The sequence below is a fragment of the Mustelus asterias genome, chromosome 4, assembly GCF_964213995.1.
Source record: "Mustelus asterias chromosome 4, sMusAst1.hap1.1, whole genome shotgun sequence".
NCBI lineage: Eukaryota > Metazoa > Chordata > Chondrichthyes > Carcharhiniformes > Triakidae > Mustelus > Mustelus asterias.
This window is the reverse complement of record NC_135804.1, coordinates 66,867,093-66,891,406: the sequence shown is the minus strand read 5'-3', so window position 1 is coordinate 66,891,406 and position 24,314 is coordinate 66,867,093. Positions and strand designations below refer to the sequence as shown.

Below are 24,314 nucleotides of genomic sequence, written 5' to 3'. Positions count from 1 at the left end.
ATGACCCAGTGACAGTCAAAGACCAGGGATATTTTTCCAAGTCAGGATAGTGAGTGACTTGGAGGGGAGCTTGGGTAGTGGTGTTCCCATGCATCTGCTGCCCTTACCCTTTTTGATGGTAGAGGTAATTGGTTTGGAGGGTGCTGTCTCAGGAAGTCATTAGTGAAGTCCTCAATGCATCTTGGAGATAGTACACACTCCTGCCTCCGTAAGTCAGTGGTGGAGCATGGGAATATTTGTGGATGGGGTGCCAATGGAGCAAGTTGCTTTATCCTGGATGGTGCCAAGCTTCTTGAGTGTTGTTGAAGCTGTATCCACCCATGCAAGTGGAGAATATTCCATCACACTCCTGATTTGTGCTTTGTAGGTGGTGGACAGGCTTTGGGAAGTCAAGAGCTGAGTTACTCGTCGCAGCCTCTGACTTGCTCTTATAGCCACAGTATTTGTATTGTTAGTCTGGTTTAGTTCTTGGTCAATGGTAACCCCAGGATTTTGATTGTGGAGTTTCAGTAATGGTAATGCCATAGAACGTCAATGAGTGATGGTTAGATTCTCTCCTGTTGGAGATTGCCTGGCACTTGTGTGGAGCAGGACTGTGAATACAACGTCACGGTGGCACAGTGGTTAGCACTGCTGCCTCACGACGCCAGGGACGCAGGTTCAATTCCGGCCTCGGGTCACTGTCTGTGTGGAACTTGCACATTTTCCCTGTGTCTGCGTGGGTTTCCTCTGAGTGCTTCGATTTCCTCCCACAGTCCAAAGATGTGCGGGTTAGGTTGATTGGCCATGCTAAATTGACCCTTGTGTCAGGGGATTAGTAGGGTAAATATGTGGGGTTGCGAGAATAGGGCCTGGGTGGGATTGTGGTCGGTGCAGAGTCGATGGGCCGAATTTGATTCTGCACTGTAGGGATTCTGTGATTCTGAGATGAATGAGAGATATAAGTCTCTGGCTGATAAATGTAGCAAAATCACAAGATATTCTATAAATATATCAATAGGAAGAAGATAATCAGGGAAAGAATAGGACCTATTACGGACCAAGGGGCAATTTATGTGTGGAGCCAGATGATATCGGTAGAGAGTTGAACAAAACATTCACGTCCATCTTCACCTAAGGGAATGAGGATGAAGGAATGGAACTCAGGGAGAGAGTCTGTGAGGTTCTTGAGCAAATTGACATAGGGAATGACAAGGGATTGGAGTGTAGGCTTAAGGTGTAGGCATAGCAATGTTCCAAAGAGACAGGAAAGTTATGGTAGGTTACAGGAACCGTGGTGCACAAAGGCTGTAATGAATCTAGTCAAGAAGAAAAGAAAAGCTTACAAAAGGTTCAGGGAGCTAGGTAGAGATCTTGAAGAGTATACGGCTAATAGGAAAGATCTTAAGGAGGAAATTATGAGAGCCAGAAGGGCTTGGCAGGCAGGATTAAGGAAAACCCCAAGGCATTCTACAAGTATGTGAAGAGCAAGAGGATAAGACGTGAAAGAATAGGACCTATCAAGTATGACGGTGGGAAAGTTTGCATGGAACCGGAAGAAATAGCAGAGGTACTTAATGAATACTTTACTTCAGTATTCACTATGGAAAAGGATCTTGGTGGTTGTAGTGCAGACTTGCAGCGGACTGAAAAGCTTAAGCATGTAGATATTAGGAAAGAGGATGTGTTGGAGCTTTAGAAAAGCATCAAGTTAGATAAGTCGCCGGGACCGGATTAGATGTACCCCAGGCTACTGTGGGAGGCGAGGGGGGAGATTGCTGAGCCTCTGGCGATGATCTTTGCATCATCAATGGAGACGGGAGAGGTTCCGGAGGATTGGAGGGTTGCGGATGTTGTTCCTTTATTCAAGAAAGGGAGCAGAGATAGCCCTGGAAATCATAGACCAGTGAGTCTAACCTCAGTGGTTGGTAAGTTGATGGAGAAGATCCTGAGAGGCAGGATTTATGAACATTTGGAGAGGTATAATATGATTAAGAATAGTCAGCATGGCTTTGTCAAAGGCAGATCATGCCTTACGATTCTGATTGAATTTTTTGAGGATGTGACTAAACACATTAATGAAGGAAGAGCAGTAGATGTAGTATATATGGACTTCAGCAAGGCATTTGATCAGGTGCCCCACGCAAGGCTTATTGAGAAAGTGAGGGGGCATGGGATCCAAGGGGAAATTGCTTTGTGGATCCAGAACTGGCTTGCCCACAGAAGGCAAAGAGTGGTTATAGATGGGTCATATTCTGCATGGAGGTCAGTCACCAGTGGAGTGCCCCAGGGATCTGTTCTGGGACCCTTACTCTTTGTGATTTTTATAAATGACCTGGATGAGGAAGTGGAGGGATGGGTTGGTAAGTTTGCTGATGACACAAAGGTTGGAGGTGTTGTGGATAGTGTGGAGGGATGTCAGAAGTTGCAGCGAGACATTGATCGGATGAAAGACTGGGTGGAGAAGTAGCAGATGGAGTTCAACCCAGATAAGTGTGAAGTGGTTCATTTTGGCTGGTCAAATAGGATGGCGGAATATAATATTAATGGCAAGACCCTTGGCAGAGTTGAAGATCAGAAGGATCTTGGGGTCCGAGTTCATAGGACGCTCAAAGCAGCTGTGCAGGTTGAGGCTGTGGTTAAGAAGGCGTATGGTGTACTGGCCTTCATCAATCAAGGAATTGAGTTTAGGAGTCGTGAGATAATGTTGCAGCTATATAAGACCCTGGTCAGACCACACTTGGAGTACTGTGCTCAGTTCTGATGGCCTCATTACAAGAAGGATGTGGAAGCCATAGAAAGGGTGCAGAGGAGATTTACAAGGATGTTGCCTGGGTTGGGGAGCATGCCTTATGAGGATAGGTTGAGTGAGCTCGGCCTTTTCTCCTTGGAGAGACGAAGGATGAGGGGTGACCTCATAGAGGTGTATAAGATGTTGAGAGGTATTGATCGAGTGAATAGTCAGAGGCTTTTTCCCAGGGCTGAAATGGTTACCACAAGAGGACACAGGTTTAAGGTGCTGGGGAGTAGGTACAGAGGAGATGTCAGGGGTAAGTTTTTCACTCAGAGGGTGGTGGGTGCGTGGAATGGGCTGCCAGCAACGGTGGTGGAGGCGGATTCGATAGGGTCTTTTAAGAGACTTTTAGATAAGTACATGGAACTTAGTAAGATAGAGGGTTATAGGTAAGCCTAGTAATCGCTAAGGTAGGGACATGTTCGGCACAACTTTGTGGGCTGAAGGGCCTGTATTGTGCTGTAGTTTTTCTATGTTTCTAAAAATTGACAAAGCTCCACATAAATTTTGTCCCAGGCTGCTGTGGGAAGCAAGGGAGGAGATGCAGGGGCTCTGGCCCAAACTTTTAATTCCTCTCTGGCCATGTAAGAGGTGCTGGAGCACTAGAGAACAGCTAACATGGTTCCACTATTGAAGGAGGGATGTAGGGATTAATCAGGCAAAAATATATTAGTATCACATCAGTGGTAGGGAAACTATTGGAAAAAAATCTGAAGGAGAGAATCTATCTCCACTTGAAGAGGCAAGGGTTGATCAGGAATAGTCAGCATGATTCTGTCAGAGGGAATCATATTGAACAAATTTGATTGAATCTTTTGAGATGTATAGATGAGGGTAGTGCAGTTGATGTAGTTTATATAGATTTCAGCAAAGCCTTTGACAAGGTCCTACATGGGAGACTAATAAATACGGCAAATGCACATGGGATACAGAGTAATTTGATAAAGTGAATTTGTGACTTCTAAGGGGCATCTTGACAAATACATGAAAAGGATGGGAATAAACTATATGGTTTTGGTTCAGTCGGGCAGCATGGTAGGTGCAGGCCTGGAGGGCTGAAGGGCCTGTTCCTGTGCTGAAATTTTCTTTGCTCTTTGAATTCAAAATTGGCTCACTTGTAGGAGACAGAGGGTTATGAAAGGGGGCTGCTGGAAGTACCACAAGGATCTGAGCTGGGTCTATTATTCATCATTTACATAAATGACATAAATGACTATGTGGGGGGTAAGATTAGTAAGTTTGCGGATAACACAAAGATTGGCTGGGTGGTTAACAGTGAGGTTGAGTGTCTTGGGCTACAGGAAGATATAGGTGGGTTGGTCAAATGGGTAGATAGGTGGCAGATGAAATTTAATCCTGAAAAGTGTGAGGTGATACAATTTTGCAAGGAAGTTCTGAGGAACAATGGGACCTTGGCGTGTTTGTCCTCAGATCTCTGAAGGCACAAGGGGATATTAGTGGGGTGGTGAATGGCATTTGGACATTTGCCTTTTTCAATTGAGGCATAGATTACAACAGCAGGGAGATCATGTTAGAGTGTATACAATTTTGGTGAGGCCACAGCTGGAGTACTGTGTGTAGTTCTGGTCACCACATTATATATAGGAAGGATGTGATTGCTCTGGAGGGGGTGTGCAGAAGAGATTCACCAGGAGGTTTCCTAGGATGGAACATTTAAGTTATGAAGAGAAGTTGAATAGGCTTGGGTTATTTTCATTGGAGCAGAGAAGATTGAGGGGCGACCTGATCAAGGTGTACAAGATTATGAAGGGCATGGACAGGGTAGATAGGGAGGAGGTGTTCCCCTTAGTTGAAAGGTCAGTCATGATTGGGCACAAGTTCAAGGTGGGGAGCAAGATGTTTAGGGGGATGTGAGGAATAGATGGTGATGGCCTGGATTGCACTGTCTGGGAGGGTGGTAGAGGCGGGCTGCCTCATATTACCTTTATAAAGTACCTGGATGAGCACTTAACATGCCATAATGGTTTCCTCCCACAGTCCAAAGATGTGTGGGATAAGTGGATTGGTCATGCTAAATTGTTTCTTAATGTCAGGGGCTGAGCAGGTAAATATGTGGGGTTATGGGGATATGGTCTGGGTGGGATTGTTGTCGGTGCAGGTTCGATGGGTCGAATGGCCTCTTTCTACACTGTAGGGATTCTATGATAACAGTCAAGGCCATGGGCTATATGCTGGTAAATGGGATTAGATAGGTTAGGTGTTTCTGGTGTGTCTGTGCAGACTCAATGGGCCGAAGGGCCTCTTCTGCACTGTGTGATTCTGTGATTCTAGTGGGATTGGAGTAGTGAACACAATGAGAGTAATTCTTGGTATCTTGGGGCTGTTGAGAAGATAGAATATTTATCCAAACTGTTATTAGATAATGAAAGGAAAATTAGTGATAAAATTCCTCTTCTTGGAACCTAATGTGATTAAAAGAATGCATTCACATGGACCTTTTCGCCATTTCAGAATGGCCCCATTTGCATTATAGCCAAGTAGTTTTTGAAGTTATAAGATGGGAATTAGTCAGTTTGGTTGAGAATTCTGATTAATTCTAAATACCCAACATGAGGATAATTTGCAGCTAATGTTTTAATATGTGGTTTGAGAATAATACACAATATTTAGGTAACATATTAATAATGTCTCTAAGAAATGAATTTATTACATACCAGTAAAATGAAAGATGTTTTATTTGTTGAATGTGAATTAATGTAATTAATGTTGGTTAGTTGAATCTATGTAATTAATGATAAGAGAAAGCTTACACAAGCTTATTGAGTTGAAAAATGTATCATTTTAATTCTAATGTTACCACTAAAAACCGAATAAAATTCAATATTGTATTCATGAAAGATACCAGCACAAGTCAGGCACAAATTATGCAACAAAGTAAATTGTACCTAAGTATATCCAGGCCAGGGAACATTGCCAAAAGATAAGGTGCCTTCATTTGGTATTAGAGCCGGTTTAAACTGGTTAGAGAAATGCTGAATCATAAGAAGCCATTTTTGGGAGAGAACTTCCGTAAAACGGACAGAAGAATGACAGATCAATATTTGAAGGTGTCAAACTATAATTGATTGAAGGACATGCCATTGTTAGATTGACAGAAGAGTGAATGAATGAAATAGATTTTAATTAAGCGCTTGGCTGTATAATCTGATAACAAAAAGTATACTCATTCTGCTTTTTGGCATGAAATTGGAGATCTTTTGAGAATGCCTCATAGCCTATTTGCTGTGTAGGTGAAATCAGAGATCTTTTCGGCCGAAAGAAATTTGTCTTGTCTTAATTGTAAATTTGTCTGAATATTTTTAATTTGTAATGTTTTTGATTCTAACATTTCAATGTTTTAATAAAAACTAGTTTGATTGAAGAATTTCATTGAACTGAATAAATTTTTATTTGCCTTTGTGAAATTAAATGTTTAATGAAAAGATTTAGTCCTTAAATTAATCAGGCCACCTCGAAGAATTTCCCACAACAGTCAGTTATGCACAGCAAGGTCCACAAACAACAATGTGATAAATGACCAGATGATATGGGGCTGGAATTCTCCAACCTCGCCCGCAGCTGGGATTCCCCGGTCCTGCTGCAGTGAATGGAGATTTGGTTGAGTGCCAAATTGCCCATTCTCGTTGGCAGCGGCAGTGGGGTGTGAATGGCCAGAGAATTCCATCCTGGATTTAACAATGTTGGTTCTTTGATAAATATTTGGGAGAATTCTCCTACTTTTCTTTGAATTGGTGGCTGTGGGACCTTTTACATTCAACTAAGTAGGCAGACAGGACTCATCTGAAAGATAACATGTCTAGCAGATCAGGACTCAAGCTGCATTGGAGTGTCAGCATGGATTATAAACTCAAATCACTGGAGTGAACCTTGAACTCATGACCTTCTGTCTCTCAGCTACTGCTGAAATTATACTACAGCTACTGGCACAGGCCAACATTTCCAATGTTTCAGTAGGCAGCTTGCCTCATCTAGAACCTACCTTGCACAAGAACTCAATTTTCTGGCGAGAGTGGTTCATGAACTTGGCACTGAGAGTCTGGCTGGTACCAAAGGTGGTCCGGAAGTGGAGGGGTTTCTCTGGACCTGCTACTTTGCCTTTCAGGATCAGGTCATAATGGTAGACCCCTAACTCATTGCTGTTCAACGTGAGGCGTCCAGTGATTTCACCCACTTTCAGAGGTTGATATTCAAAATTCAGTATACCCTACAGAGGGAAAGCAGTACAGTGAGATTTGACAAAAGTCCACCAGGAAATCCTACCCTGACTGTTTGAAAAGTTGCATCAGGTTCAGAATTAATGAAAATCTTTGTACAGTCTCTCCCCCGACCCCCCACACCATGTCCCACGCACGCAACTCTGCTCCATATCAGCACCAATCCCCAGCCACTATTTTTGGGTGGTTGGAACCAGTCTCCTGCAAGATTCTCATGTAAATTAGATTGACGACAGGGAAAACAATCTCTGTCATAGTTCTTTCTGTTTCCCATCTCCCTATTTGGATCTGGATGCAGGAACCACCTCCTAGGCCCCAGCTTCCTGCGTTCAGAGCTCATCAGAGGGACACAGTAATAGCACTGGCTCACAGGCTATTGCTCGTGCTATGAGTGTGTGGACAAAGCCTCCATTGGCACAAATAAAAGTGGATATTTATTTTCAGGCAGTGACAACTGCCTTCCTTCTCCACCCATAGAAGCCCTCTAATATCCAGCTTAGCAGTGCTTCTCCAGTTTGACACCGCGTGGCAGTGGCTAAGGAATCCATCTCCTCCAGTCCGAACGCCAGGGGTCTTAAACAGTGGATAGGGGGAAGGAGACATCTCTGGGGCAGATGGCAGTCCTGCAAGGCATGGTCACATCCATGCTGGAAGATGCAGGCCCTGACTGTCAAGGTCTGCTGTCCTGTTAAGTATATTTTTCTTGGAATGCAAGATTTTTCTTAAGGTTGCCCTTATTTCACGATGGCTATTTTCTCAAAATATGTTGGAAATGTTTACCATGGTTTCATTTTTGGTGACCAGACTGTCAGATGTGAAAAAAAGTCCATGAAGGAATGACCATGTCTGTAGCCATCCTGTTCATCTCCAAGTTTTGACTTGGTGACAACTGAACTCACTCACTCAATAAAATGGATTCACTCACACACTAAGCTGGATTCGCTCACTCACTAAGTTAGCTGCAGGTCAGTTGGCTCGGGCTCACAATGTTTCTGCATTGAGAGTCAGGTGTTTTCTGGCTCTCTGAAATATTTTCTGATTGTCGCTCCTCTGTTTTTAACAACCATGTTACTGAGGCAAGTGAAAAATTATGATGTAACAATGAAAACATTGTGCTTGTTTTTAGATTACTCATCATTTTAGCTTGTTTCTTTGTTACTGACTGTTTTCTACATAATCCATACTAGCTGAATAGTTGATGGACTAGATGCTCTAAATGGTGAGAGTCAGCCACACACAGTTTAAACTGCTTTGCTTCAGGCGATACTTGCAGTGTGAATGCACCATAATACACAAGAACATAAGAAATGGGAGCAGGAGTTGACCATTTGCTCCACAAGTCTGCTGCACCATGCAATAAGATGGCTGATCTGATAGTGACCTTAACTCCACTTTCCTACTCTCCTCCCCCCATAACCCTTGACATTCCTGTCAATCTGCCTATCACAGCCTTGAACATATTAAGTGATCCAACCTCGAACATATTCAGTGATCCAGCCTCCACTGTTCAGTGGCCTCCGCTGTTCACTGAGAGAGAGAAATTCAAAGATTAAAAACCCTCTGAGAGAGTTAAATAGGAGACCCCTCATTTTTAAACTGTCCCCTGAGTTCCCACCAGGGGAAGCATCCTCTCAGCACCTACCCTGTACCAGTGCACATGGATCCATCCTTGAGCGCAGTGATAATGCAGTTTTGGTCACCTTACTTAAGGAATTACATAATTATATTGGAGACAGTTGTGAGATGGTTCACTCGGCTGATTCTTAGCATGAAGGGATTTCTAATGAGGAAAGGTTAAATAGGTTAGGCTTATACTCATTGCATTGCTTTAGAATGAAACATATTGAGGAGGTTTGATAGGGAAAATGGTCTGAGGATGGCTCCCCAGTGTGCGAGTCCCTCCGGGGATCGTTAATCTTTGCAATTCTCTCCCTCAGTGAACAATGGAGGCTGGGTCATATATTCAAGGCTGAGGTAGACAGATTTTTGATCACCAAGGGAGTCAAGGATTTTGGAGAACAGGCAGGAAAGTGGAGTTAATGTGACAATCAGATCAGCCTTAATCTTACTGAATAGCAGAGCAGGCTCAAGGGGCTAAATGGCTTTTATTTTTGGGCTCGCTGCCCCAACCTCCTGACCTCTTGGCTCCCTACCTGACCTCCCAGCTCCCTGTCCCAAGGGCCTGACTCCCTTCCCTGATCTCCCGGCTCCCTGTCCAATGGCTTGGCTCCCTATCCAGACCTTCTGGTTCTTACCTTAGCCTGTGGTGGGACAATGAGCTGCGCTGGGAGAGAGATGTCTGAGAGTTTACAATCAGTGATGAATACTGTGGGGATGGTCAATGGGTTCTCAACTACCACAGTCCCGGTAGTGCTCTGGCGGACTGGTGCCACCAACTCAATGGTGCCATGTAGGCTAGGAGATGTAGATTTAATGTTTACGATGTAGTACAGGTATTCCTGAGTAACCTCATTACGGAAGGTCACCTGTGGTGGCAAAATGTTAGAAGATTTTAGTGGTTCAACTCAATAACATGTGGACCTACTTATCAGATACAACTTGTAGACATTCAGTAACATTGATCCAATCCTATTTGCCTCCTTTAAGAAATTACAGTTCAGTGAATTCTGGAGAGTATAAATTACATATATTTCTCATTTTCTGAATCCAATTTATAAATATAAACTAAAAACAAATTTTGAAGCCACATTTTCCATGAACTCCCCACATTCTTTCCAGTGTCAGCTCTAACCTATTATTTTCTCACCATCATCTGTGGAGAATGCCTTTAATTCTACATATTGCTTTCCACAGAAGGATTGCTAAGAATAAAAGGTTAATCAGACAGACAGTCATGGGAGGAACAACTGCAGAGAAACATTGAGGTAAAGAATGCTTAAAACATCACTGGGGTGATGAGTGTGTGAGTTATCTTGAAATGTGAAGTTTACACAAGTCATCCACTCTAAATGTGGCAGGAGATGAGTACAGCCTCAAGGGAAGTGATATGAATTGAACTTGTCAGTTCTTTGCACTATTCCCCTGTGGATCTCTTTAGTTTCTCAATGAATTAATGTTGGGAGACAGATGGTCGTCCATTGTACCTCACAGCCTGTGTGTTCCTCTTGCCACATGACTTTGGGGTGTGACCACAGACCAAATTCCATGCACATCTGAATTTGTTCCATCAGATACAAACAGTAAAGTCCAAGGCCATTCAGCTTCCTGTGGATAGGATTTCCTGTTTATTGTAACATATTGTAAGCACTGCTGCAGAATTATGGCCCGGTGAACTCCAACATGTTGAATCTAGGCCAGGTTTGATGCAGTTCATGAATGATTACCTTTAGTGTCAGCAGTTTTCACTTTCTAGTTTACCAATGTGAGCGAAAAAACATAGAGAGCAGGATGTATTGGGCATAACTCTGGCAGGTAAACTCATCTCATTTACCAAGCTATATTTGGGCTAATTTCAGCTGTGAGATGCCTCACTTTATGGCCAGTTCTCTTTGCAGCTTGTCCCCAGCACTATCAACCTACAAGTTAGATTTGGTTTCATAGACTCATAGAGTCATAAAGGTTTACAGCATGGAAACAGGCCCTTCGGCCCAACTTGCCCATGCCGCCTTTTTTTTAAAACCCCTGAGCTAATCCCAATTGCCCGCATTTGGCCCATATTCCTCTATACTCATCGTACCCATGTAACTATCTAAATGCTTTTTGAAATACAAAATTGTACCCGCCTCAACTACTACCTCTGGCAGCTTGTTCCAGACACTCACCACCCTCTGTGTAAAACAATTGCCCCTCTGGACACTTTTGTATCTCTTCCCTCTCACCTTAAACCTATGCCCTCTAGTTTTAGACTCCCCTACCTTTGGGAAAGGATATTGACTATCCAGCTGATCTGTGCCCCTCATTATTTTATAGAACTCTATAAGATCACCCCTCAGCCTCCTACGCTCCAGATAAAAAAGTCCCAGTCTATCCAGCCTCTCCTTATAACTCAATCCATCAAGTCCTGGTAGCATCCTAGTAAATCTTTTCTGCACTCTTTCTAGTTTAATAATATCCTCTCTATAATAGGGTGACCAGAATTGCACACAGTATTCCAAGTGTGGCCTTACCAATGTCTTGTACAACTTCAACAAGACATCCCAACTCCTGTATTCAATGTTCTGACCGATGAAACCAAGCATGCCGAATGCCTTCTTCACCACTCTGTCCACCTGCGACTCCACTTTCAAGGAGCTGTGAACATGTACCCCTAGATCTCTTTGTTCTGTAACTCTCCCCAATGCCCTACCATTAACTGAATAAGTCCTTCCCTGGTTCAATCTACCAAAATGCACCACCTCGCATTTGTCTAAATTAAACTCCATCTGCCATTCGTCAGCCCACTGGCCCAATTGATCAAGATCCCATTGCAATTGGAGATAACTTTCTTCATTGTCCACTATGCCACCAATCTTAGTGTCATCTGCAAACTTACTAACCATTACTAACTATATTCTCATCCAAATCATTGTGTGCTGGGAAAGAACTGTGAAGAAGTGAAGTGAGCAGCTTTCAATCACCCCAGAAAAGTGTCTGGTTGTTCCAGAGAGCAGGGATTTGGTTGAAAGTCTTGAATTTCTACTGCCAAGTGGGAGATATAGAGAGAAGCCCTGGGATATCCCTTCCCTACAGCAACAGTGCATTCAGCCTTATGATAATATTATTGGAATTTTATAGATTAAACATATTTAAAGGACTGTCGCCCAAAAGTATCTGTGAGTCTAACTGAGTAAGAATCTTTTGGGGAAATATTTTGAAGGACTAATTTTAACTGTGAAAAGATAATCTTGCGTGTTTTCATTTATTTTGTTAATAAATGTTTTAATTTAATATTTATAATCTCAGAATATGTTACTGGAATTTATGGCTCTTGAATTCAGTACACATATTTTCTTGTGGTAAAATACAAAAAGAAAAGAGTTGCGATCACTTGTCAAATGTCCCTTTTTAGGGTTTGGTTCACATACCCATCAGCTGCCAGATCAGGACAACTGGGGAAAGTCCATTCTGAATATTCCATCAGATGTGGAGATGGCGGCGTTGGACTGGGGTTAGCACAGTAAGAAGTCTCACAACACCCCCAAGTTAAAGTCCAACAGGTATATTTGGTAGCAAAAGCCACAAGCTTTCAGCGTCTCACTCCTTCTTCAGGTGAGTGAGGAGCTGTGTTCACAAACAGGGCAGATACAGACACAAACTCAATTTACAAGATAATGGTTGGAATGCGAGTCTTTACAGGTAATCAAGTCTTAAAGGTACAGACAATGTGAGTGGAGAGAGGGTTAAGCACAGGTTAAAGAGGTGTGTATTGTCTCCAGCCAGGACAGTTAGTGAGATTTTGCAAGCCCAGGCAAGTCGTGGGGGTTACAGCTAGTGTGACATGAACCCAAGATCCCAGTTGAGGCCGTCCTCATGTGTGCGGAACTTGGCTATCAGTTCATCTCCACATCATGGCCTTCAGGAAGGATAGAAAGCTGGGAAAAATTGGTGGAGTAGCTCTGATTGTTAAAGTGGGCATTGGTACTGTACTGAGACTTGATCTTCGGTCTGAAGGTCAAGATGCAGAATCAGTTGTTGGAACTAAGAAGCAGGAAAAGGGCAGAAAACATTGGTGAGAGTTGTTTATCAGCCACCAAAACAGTGGTGATATAAATCACAGTATAAATCAGGAATTTAGAGAGGTACGTAGCAAAGACCATGGGTGATTTCAATCTATGATATGGAGATGCCGGCGTTGGACTGGGGCAAGCACAGTAAGAAGTCTCACAACACCAGGTTAAAGTCCAAGGTTTATTTGGTCGCACAAGCCACAAACGTTCGGAGCATCAGGTGAGTGGGAGTTGTGTTCACAAACAGGGCATATATAGACACCAACTCAATTTACAAGATAATGGTTGGAATGCGAGTCTTTACAGGTAATCAAGTCTTAAAGGTACAGACTATGTGAGTGGAGAGAGGGTTAAGCACAGGTTAAAGAGTCATCGAGGTTTACAGCATGGAAACAGGCCCTTCGGCCCAACTTGTCCATGCCGCCTTTTTTTTTTATAACCCCTAAACTAATCCCAATTGCCCGCATTTGGCCCATATCCCTCTATACCCATCATACCTATGTAACTGTCTAAATGCTTTTTAAAAGACAAAATTGTACCCGCCTCTACTACTACCTCTGGCAGCTTGTTCCAGACACTCACCACCCTTGTGTGAAAAAATTGCCCCTCTGGTCACTTTTGTATCTCTCCCCTCCCACCTTAAAACTATGCCTTCTAGTTTTAGACTCCCCTACCTTTGGGAAAAGATAATAACTATCTATCTGATCTATGCCCCTCATTATTTTATAGACCTCTATAAGATCACCTCTCAGCCTCCTACGCTCCAGATTTAAAAAGTCCCAGTCTATCCAACCTCTCTTTATAATCAATCCATCAAGTCCTGGTAACATCCTACTAAATCTTTTCTGCACTCTTTCTAGTTTAATAATATCCTTTCTATAATAGGGTGACCAGAACTGTACACAGTATTCCAAGTGTGGCCTTACCAATGTCTTGTACAATTTCAACAAGACATTCCAACTCCTGTATTCATGTTCTGACCAATGAAACCAAGCATGCCGAATGCCTTCTTCACCACTCTGTCTATCTGTGACTCCACATTCAAGGAGCTATGAACGTGTACCCCTAGATCTCTTTGTTCTATAGCTCTCCCCAACACCCTACCATTAACTGAGTAAGTCCTGCCCTGGTTTGATCTACCAAAATGCATCATCTTGCATTTATCTAAATTAAACTCCATCTGCCATTCATTGGCCCACTGATCCAATTGATCAAGATCCCGTTGCAAGCCTAGATAGCCTTCTTCACTGTCCACTCTGCCACCAATCTTGGTGTCATATGCAAACCTACTAACCTGGTTTTCTGGTTCTTTAGCCAATTATCTTAAATCTTTTTCCTCTGGTTAGTAATCTATATCCTTTGTAATTTTGAACAGAATTCTCCGGCCGTTAACGTCCTGCCGCCGCTACCTATGAGAATGAAGAATTTGGCGCTCAGCCAAATCTCCATTCACTGCAGCAGGACTGGAAAATCCCAGCTCCGGGCGAGGTCAGAGAATTTGGCCCCACATTTAAATTTCCTCTTAACCTCCTCTGCTCTAAGCAGAACAGTTTCTCTGGTCTCCCCACTGCTTATCCACTTTATTTCAATGAACTGAAGCACAGGGCAGCAGAGACTCCCTTACCTTTACTGAGATCACTGCCTCTTTGTAAGTGAAGAAAGTGAGTCTGTAATCCCGCCTGGAAGACCCAGGAACCTCAATATAGTCAAGTCCTTTCAATGTGGTGGTACTCTCCAGCCGTTCTGGCTTGATCTGATCGATGGTAGCTCGGAATCTGTTTGCCACATTGCAACAGTCAGTACATTTCTGCACAATAACACAGTTCATTTAACCTTTAATACCATCCTTGGCAAACATTTTCTTTTGCCAAGTTTTCCCTTCTCTACTGCGACTGATATCAGGATAGGGTTCCATGGTGCCAATAGACCATCAGTACTTCACTCGTGCCATCCTGGATAGTGTGTACCAGTCAGACTATTGACCAGTGGATTTTCCAGTCCTTCCTGTCTGTGGGATCTTCCGGTCCCGATGAAGGCAAACTCTGCAGCAGGTCCCCTGGCAGCAGGACAAGTGAGCCATGCAAAACACCGGAGATACCAGCAGGACCAGAAGATCCCACCGGCGGCCTGAGCTGCCTCCGCTGGTGGAAAGCACGCCACTGGGGAGGGGGGGGGGGGGGGGGGGGGCACATTTGCATATGCTTCCCAACGGAGATCACTTGACATTCCTCAGGAACCATAGCCCTCAAAGCATAGGGTGCTGAAATATTACTGCCCCCATTCCCACTCAGCACAGATCAATGACCAATCTGGGGCTTCATGGTCTCAGTGATTCATATTAGACACAGAAACACATAGGGTGCGATTTTATAACCTTGTTCCTTATGGTAAGGTTGTAAGATCGCTTGAGAAGCCAAAAACAAGAATCATGCCGTTTTCCTGCCGGCTCCCATCATGTGAAACACTTTCCAGGTGTGATGAGGATCGTGCTCAAAATGGACAAAATGTCAATTTGCATGTATCTGCATGCATTTCAATATAATTACCGAGTTTGGCACACAATTCCACCCCCCCCCCCCCCCCGCCACCTTACCTTAATTCTTTGAGGAGGTAACGAAGAAATTAGACAAAGGAGAGCCAGTGGACGTGATTTATTTGGATTTCCAGAAAGCCTTTGACAAGGTGTCTTACAGGAAGCTGCTAAATAAGCTAAGAGCCAATGGTGTTAGAGGTAAGGTACTGGCATGGATAGAAGATTGGCTGACAGACAAAAGGCAGGAAATGGGGATAATGGGGTCCTTTTCAGGATGGCAACTGGTGACCAGTGGTGTTCCACAGGGGTCACTGTTAGAACCACAACTTTTCATTACATACATCAATGATTTGGAAGATGGAACTTTGGACATGGTTTCTAAATTTGCGGATGATACAAAGATACCTAGAGGGACAGGTAAAGCCCTATTTTACCATTTTAATTCTAAGTGCTGGGCGAACTTGAAACTGGGTGTGTTTCAGATCCGACTTTTAGACCCGTTCTCAGGCGTCCCCATATGCATTCTATCTGAAAAAATAGCAGCGATTCTGAATCGCGATGTAGAAGCCTGTGGGTGGGGCTTAACGCACCTGAAACACTGCAGCTCCAATCTGAGCCTTCAACTGTGCATGCGCAGTAAAAAAAATATAGAAAAACGCTCCCCTACTACATTGCCCCCAGGCTGGATAATGCCTCCCCCTGGCCCCCATAGATATTGCCCCACCTCCACAACATAACTGACCCCCTTATCGCCCCCCCCCCCCCCATCCGCTACCCAGACTGATTGCGGCCCTTTGCCCCCTTCCCCCTCACCAATTGCATGCAGGGTGGCAGCGGACCCCCCTTCCTGCCCACCGATCGCATGCAGCATGGCAGTGGACCCCCCCCCTTCCCACCCACCGATCACACACAGAGTGACAGCGGACCCCCTTTCCCCCAACAATCGCACGCAGAGTGGCAGCGGACTCCCTTTCCTCCCCCCCCCCCCCCCCCCCACTGGAGAGCCATCTGGCCTGCCTCTCTACCTGACGAAGGAGCAGCACTCCGAAAGCTCGTGGCGTTTGCTACCAAATAAACCTGTTGGACTTTAACCTGGTGTTGTTAGGACTCCTTACTGTCCCTACCTTCTCACCAGAGAGCCAACTGACGCGCCTCCCTCCCCGCCAGAGAGCCATCTGACTCACCTCCCTCCCCCCTCCCACAAGAGAGCCATCTGACCCTCCTCCCTCCCCCCCACCAGAGAGCCATCTGACCCTCCTCCTCCCCACCAGAGAGCCATCTGTCTGTCTCCCTATCACGCTCCGACCAGAGAGCCATCTGACCCTCCCTCTCCCCACCAGAGAGCCATCTGGAAGTGCCGGTAAGTTTGGGCGTGCAGCCCATGAAGTCAATTTAAATGCATTTAAACTGACATTGTGTCCATTTCGGGCGCAGTACCGACGGTGGCCATTTTTGGCCAATGGTAAAGGGGGAACGGGCACAGAGGCGGGCACGGATCACACTACTCGCCTCACACCCAACTTTACCAAGTTTTTACGCCCGAAAACAGGCGCAACCTGATAGTAAAATCGGGCCTGAAGTGTTGAGGAAGTTGGGAGGCTGCAGAATGACTTAGACAGGCTAGGAGAATCTTAGAAGAATCTTAGAAACCATACAGCACAGAAAGAGGCCATTCGGCCCATCGAGTCTGCACCGACCACAATCCCACCCAGGCCCTACCCCCATATCCCTCCATATTTACCCACTAATCCCTCTAACCTACGCATCCCAGGACACTAAGGGCAATTTTATCATGGCCAATCAACCTAACCCACACATCTTTGGACTGTGGGAGGAAACCGGAGCACCGGAGGAAACCCACGCAGACACGAGGAGAATGTGCAAACTCCACACAGACAGTGATCCAAGCTGGGAATCGAACCCAGGACCCTGGAGCTGTGAAGCAGCAGTGCTAACCACTGTGCTACCGTGCCGCCCCATTCTCCTGCCTTCTCCCCATAACAATAAGTGGGAAAAGAAATGACAGATGGAATACAATGTGCGAAAGTGTGAGGTTAAGCACTTTGGTTGGAAGAATAAAGACGTAGACTATTTTCTAAATGGGGAAAAGCTTTGGAAATTTGGTGCGCAAAGGGATTTGGAAGTCCTGTTTCAGGACTTTCTTAAGGTTAACATGCAGGTTCAGTTGGCAGTTAGGAAGGCAAGTTCAATGTTGGCATTCATTTCTAGAGGGCTAGAATACAAGTGTAAGGATGTACTGATGAGGCTGTATTAGTATCATAGAATAGAATCATAGAACTTTTACAGATGCACCATAGAAAGCATTCTTTCTGGTTATATCACAGCTTGATATGGCTCCTGCTCTGTCCAAGACCGCAAAGAACTACAAAAGGTCGTGAACGTAGCCCAATCCATCATGCAAACCAGCCTCCCATCTATTGACTCTATCTACACTTCCTGCTGCCTCGGCAAAGCAGCCAGCATAATTAAGGACCCCACGCACCCCGGGCATTCTCTCTTCCACCTTCTTCCGTCAGGAAAAAGATACAAAAGTCTGAGGTCATGTACCAACCGACTCAAGAACAGCTTCTTCCCTATTGCTGTCAGACTTTTGAATGGACTTACCTCGCATTGAGTTAATCTTTCTCTACACTCTAGCTATGACTGTAACACTACATTCTGCACTCTCTCGTTTCCTTCTCTATGAGTGGTACGCTTTGTCTGCATAGCGCGCAAAAAACAGTATTTTTTACTGTATGTTAATACATGTGACAATAATAAATCAAATCAAAATCAAAAATCAAAAGAATACCTACAGTGCAGAAGGAGGCCATTCGGCCCATCAAGCCTGCATCGACAACAATCCCAACCTGGCTCTATCCCTTTAACCTCACATATTTACTCTACTAATCCTCATGACATCTCCCTAACACTAAGGAGCAATTTAACATGGCCAATCAACCGAACCCACACATTTCTGGACTCTGGTCAGACCCCATTTGGAATATTGTGAGCAGTTTTGGGCCCCATACCTAAGGAAGGTTGTGCTGGCCTTGGGGGGTCCAGAGGAGGTTCACAAGAATGATCCCAGGAATGAAGGGTTTGTCATATAAGGAGCAGTTGAGGAGTCTGGGCCTATACTTGATGGAGTTTAGAAGGGTGAGGGGAGATCTAATCGAAACTTACAGAATACTGAGAGGCCTAGATAGAGTGGACTTGGAGAGGATGTTTCCATTCATGGGAGAGACTAGAACTCGAGGGCACAACCTCAGAATGAAGGGACACTCCTTTAAAATTGAGATGAGGAGGAATTTCGTCAGCCAGAGGGTGGTGAATCTGTGGAACTCATTGCCACTGAGGGTTGTGGAGGCTAGGTCATTGTGTGTCTTGAACAATAAGGGGATCGAGGGTTATGGGGAGAAGGCAGGAGAATGGGGATGAGAATCATATCAGGCATGATTGAATGGCGGAGCAGACTTGATAGGCCTAATACTGCTCCTATATCTTATGGTCTTATGGTCTTAAAGACCACAGCAACAGGTGTCACGCTGGTGAGAAAAAAACCTGCTCTATAAAAGTCAGTTTCAGGCATAGCAGTAGCAAAGCAGAACGAGGGGGTATGCATCTCTGATCACCAGCAGGGGGGGGGGGGGGTGTCTGAGCCATGGCCATGGTGTGTGATGGGATGGGACGGAGGTTTGCGTGGATATTTGGCTTTGGGTTTGAGCTCGTGCCATTTTGAGGGACAAGGGCAACCCACTAAGGACTTGGCTGATGATGCTAGTACCGAGTCAGAGACCCGATACAATGAGACCCACTCAGCCACCCGGTCCATCATTGAGCAGTGCATTGGGCTCCTAAAGATGAACTTCCACTACCTGGACTGCATTGGCCGGGCCCTCTAGTACAGCCATCTTATAGTCTCCCATATCGTGGTGGTCTGCTGTGCAATCCATAACCTCACGCAGCAGTGGGGAGACCTCAGTGGAGGAGGAGGGGGGCAACCAGGAGGACGTTCCTGGGGAGGAGGGGCCCAAAAATCAGTCTGAAACTTTCTGATTCGTTCGGCACTTAGAATCTTTTCCATAAGATCGCGCCCATAACGATATGGATGGAGCTGCAAGGTAAACGAATAAACCTGGGATCTCAATCAAGTCTCATAAGTCTCAATCTGGTAGACGATAAGAATCTTGTTAGTCGTGTTACTTATATTATTACTTAAAAAATAAAATTGCTGTAAAGAGTTACAATTAGTGTTAATTCTTCCTTTTAATATTTTTAGCTTAGATTTAACCATTTGCTGCTTGACCTGACCGTGTTAGGGTGCTTAATACCTAAGCTGCCAGCCATTTTATCATAGGTTGTACCCTGATCAACAGATATTGAGGAATATTCTGATTGTTAGACTGTAATATCTGAATTTACAATTGGTTAAAGTTCAGATAGTTTAGCAGCTGAACAAGCAGCTAAGTACCAAGCTCATAAATCAGGTTTTGATGAAAGGTCATCAATCTGAACTGTTAAGTCTGTTTTCTCTTCACATGCTCAATTTTTCACAGTCTTTTCTGTTTTTGTTGCAAAAGTCAGGTCAGTGTGGTTGTAGCAGCAAAGCCTGTTTGGAAATCCTGCACGATGGTGTAGGATAGAAAGACCTTAGGAATTCTCCGGCCGTTCACACCAGCAGGATTTTCCCACCTGTTGCAATGAACAGAGATTTGGCTTGTCACCAAATTCTCTGCCTTTGCTGCAGCAGAAGCGAGGCATGAATGGGCGGTAAGGTTGTGTCCCTATGTGGAGCCTTGGATCTGAGGCAAAACACTGCATTCACCCAATGATATACCAGGAACAGGATGGACAAATGGTGCATTGCAGGAGTCCAGGGAAAGGACTGATGAATTCAGGGAAAGTACCAAGGAGAGCGCTGTGTTCAATGGCTTGGCACAAAAAATATTCAAGGACTATTAAAGGAGAATTGGTTGCTTAAGCAGTAACTTTCAGTTTTCTCTGTGTTATGGACAGGAGTGGCGATTAATTTAAACAGCACTCACTTCTCCTCTCATCACCCATTTGTAAACGGAAAATAAATATTGGTTCACTTGAGTTATAGAGTTCAGAATCAAAGTCCAATGAGGTATTTCTTCATGGCAGGCTGAAAACCATTCATGTAGAATTCACTTTTCTGGTGGTGTTTACAAGATGAGATTGGCAATCAGTCCTGTATCAATGGCACAGAACTTCCAACAGAAGCAGGGTAGATGGAGCTATGTGTTGAGCCTGGGCAGACCTTCTGCATGCCCAAGGCCAAAGGTTGCCAAACATCCCAGCCATTATGAGTTGAACGGAATGTTTGAGGGGCCTTTTGTCTTAGCAAACTCTCTATCTCCTATTGGCAAGCAAACAGACTTTGTACAGCTCTCTTTGAATTTGACTATGTAGTCCCCAGGTGATTGTTAGTGGATCCTCAGAGATAACAAGATGTGAATTTTCCCAAAATTGCTAAGTATTTTCTTTTTCTCTGGGGTCACAGACAGACATAGGCTCAGCCATTTTAAAAAGTATTTTAAAATTTTTTAAAATTAAAAAGTTTAGAAAATCATAACGAGCATATAAAAAGTATATAATAAAAGAGCACTGTGTGAGGTCATAGTCCATCACTGTTGTTTGAATTTGTAAGGTTTTTGTGTTTGAAGAGTTGTTTATAGTTAGTGAAGTTGACAAGGAATGAAGCTGCATGTGGAAGAGATCTTGGTTCTCACCATGGTCAGATCACTTGCTCCCAATGACTGATTCAATACTATCTCCCTTGGGCTACACAATGAGCAGGAGATGAAGTACAGGCAGTAGAGGATAAGCTGTTTGTAGCACGAGGAGAGGGTGGTGAAGAAAGGCTCCCAGCAAGATGCCTTATCCTCTGAGCTCTTCTGGGAGAATGTCTCTCACTTCAATCCGAAGGAGGTGCTCACGAAAATCCATCCACCATCAGTTTTAGGCAGATCTGCAACTTCAGAGCAAGGCAAGGATGATGCTACCAATGGCTATGACAGTGATCGTTACTCTAAACCTTCTAGGCTGGAGTAGGGGACATCTGGAACACCTTCCAATTTTGCCATCAGAGGGGGGAGACATCCTTTATGCAAGGAAATGGGATTTTAGTGGTCTGGATCTTCTGACTGAATGGGTGGTGAACTGCATGACAGGACCCAAAGAAAGTCCCAATGTGTGCACAAGCGTGTTAATAATGCATGAGATACGCTGTTTGGAATCCTGTGAGAATGCCTTCAATACTGACCCCATCATTGTAGACTTGGCTAGGTGCCCTGTATTTGCCTAGAAATTTACTTCAGTATATTCATGCATGTTAATCATGCCAAGGCCATTGTGATCTCTACCAAGAAACAGTGAAAACTATGCCTGGTTTAACCAGGATAGTGAGCTTCCCCACAGTACAGATTGTTGTTGACTGCACACAGGTGGTTTTCCAGGCACCAAATATGAATGCTGAGATAAACCATTACCATCATGCTGCTGGTATGTGAAAATATTCAGTACATTTGGCTGATAATTGTCTGTTATCCTGGCAAGAATCATGATGTTGCTTTTATTCTGTGCCAGTCCACTGTTACCTCAGTGTTTGAGGCACCACATCAAACCTGGCTACCACCCGACCACTGAGCTACCAGCCAGGAATTCACCTATTTCATGAAGTTGAATGGAATTTGAAACATTAGGATGGCACCATATCATCCATCTACTGACAGAAAGAGTGGTGCAAACCATGAAAGAAACAAACTGCAGCCTCTTTGGACACCAAACTTTCCAGATTTCTTTTTAATTACCAAACAACACCCCATGTGACTACCACGATAGTGCCAGCCACATTGCTCATGGTCAACTGCAGGTTGAGCCTGATCTTCCTGAACTTTGTGGGGAGGGTGGGAGCCCAGTGCCAAGTCCACAACAACACCAGCCATGAGAGACAGGTAAAGGCAGGGGATAAAGTCTCAATAAAAAATCAAGGGAATGGCCCTGCGTAGTTACAAGGCACAGCTGACTCAAAGACAGGACTGCTATCTTATAAAGTCCATGTAGGGGATGCAATCCTGAGAAAACACCTGGACCATTTGAGAGTTCTTTGAGTTCTCAGGACATCCAGGAACCAGCAATGCCCTGCATATCAGAAGCCTCTGGAAAATCTCTGGGACCCACCAGCTCCCACTTTCCATATCCTGTCAGAGGAACCTCTGAGTCCGAAATGGACAAGGTGAACTTAGCCGCATCTACACCCATGCTGCCCGAAGAAGGGAGTGAACCTGAACTTCAATGCTCTAATTAAAAGAGATGAGCACTAATTCACTACACGTTGCCTACCTAGGACATCAAGCTCGAGGAACCAGACCCGGCACTTTAACGCCTCAAAAGGCACTCAAGATGAATGAACCGCCGAGGTTCCTGGCTCGGATCTAGAGGGGGGGGGAATGTGATGACTTTAACGAGGCCCATGAAGTGGACCTCTTAGAATATGAGCTCCCTGATTAAGGTAGTATTGAGTTGGCCTATCAGGGAGCTTTCCCGGCAATACAATGTAGAGTGTCAGGGTTACTGGCACTCCAGGTTTATACTCTGTCAAGGAAGTACCTGCCAGAGTGTTCATTTTTTATGTCACAACAATTAGCACACTTCGATAAATACAGTATTGACTATAAAGCATTTTGGGGCATCCTTGGTCAGGTAAAGCATTACAAAAATGCAAGTCTTTCATTTCTTTCACCTCACTTCAGCCAGCTCACTCTTCATCTTATTTCAAGCAGATGACTTTGTTTTAGAACGTATTCTTCTATGTTGATTTGGATTTTGAACCTTATATTATTTATTCAAGTCCTGACGTGTTACCCACACTTAACCCATCCACCCATTCTGCTTGCACTCATAGTTGTGTAGGCTACATCAGAAGACAATCTTCACACTAAAAATGGGATGGATGACTAAATATTCTGCCTTTGGAAGTGAGGGAGGAATATTGTCCAGGACACAGGAACTTCATATGGTGGCAAAAGATCTTCAGCTTCCGCCTGAACTAATATCTCAGCTCTTTACAGGAGTGTCGGCTCAAATTATTTACTCAAATCCTGGAGTTGAGTCTGGAACTACAATCTTTAGATTCAAAGATAGAAGGGCCACCGAGAGTCAAGCTGACCATTCTGCCAGGTAATTGTGTTGACTAAAATGAAACAAATTTAGGAAGGTCTTGAGTATGTGCTGCAGAATATATCATCCTTCTGCAACATGATGGGATAATTATCTCCACATGCGAGCATCCTTCTCTCCGTGGAGTTTCCAATCTTTTCCCCGAGGAGGTGTTGGCACATATTGGATATACAGGCCGCCCTACTGTACCTTACTCAGTAGTATTCTCAACATGTAAATCTAGACAGTAATTGTCAGCAAGTCATGAAACTAAAGATGAGCATCACCCACCGGATCCTGTGCTCAGCTGACTTCCCAAAATGGTTCATTGAGTGTCTATAATCAAGAATTATTCCCTCAGACATTACTACAGCAACTTTGTTCCTACCGTTGTAGTTTGGGGAGCCAGTTGTTGATTGACAACAACACCGTGTGTGGGATCTTGCAAGGCACCTCACGATTTACAATTGCGACAGCCTTCGGGGGCTCAGCAATTCCATATAACATATAGAGCATTCCTGTACCATCCGGCAGTGGGAAAAAGACAGAACCCTGGGGAAACAGAATGATACTGATCAATACTCAAGCCTGGGGAAACAGAGAGATACGGATCAATACTCAACACTGGAGAAACAGAGAGATACTAATCAATATTCAACCCTGGGAAAACAGAGAGATATTGATCAAGCCTCAACTGTGGGGAAACAGAGAGATACTGATTAACACTGAACCCTGGGGAAACAGAGAGATACTAATCAATACTGAACCCTGGGGAAACAGAGAGATACTAATCAATACTCAACCCTGGGAAAACAGAGAGGTACTGGTTAATATTGAATCCTGGGGAAACAGAGCGATACTAATCAATACTGAACCCTGGGGAAACAGAGAGATACTGATTAATACTGAACCCTGGGGAAACA

The 24,314-nt window shown here is 44.3% G+C and overlaps 1 protein-coding gene across 1 annotated transcript in view; it reads right to left on the bottom strand.

Annotated features, from left to right (window-relative positions):
• The window catches only part of LOC144493118 (hydrocephalus-inducing protein-like), a 182,603-nt gene that overhangs the window by 3,254 nt on the left and 155,035 nt on the right, over window positions 1–24,314 (bottom strand). The window contains exons 21-24 of the mRNA XM_078212020.1: window positions 23,780–23,943; window positions 14,299–14,449; window positions 9,264–9,494; window positions 6,774–6,998 (exon numbers count right to left, since the gene is read on the bottom strand). Coding sequence (XP_078068146.1) covers window positions 6,774–6,998; window positions 9,264–9,494; window positions 14,299–14,449; window positions 23,780–23,943 — 771 coding nt within the window. The remainder of the gene's footprint in view (window positions 1–6,773; window positions 6,999–9,263; window positions 9,495–14,298; window positions 14,450–23,779; window positions 23,944–24,314) is intronic.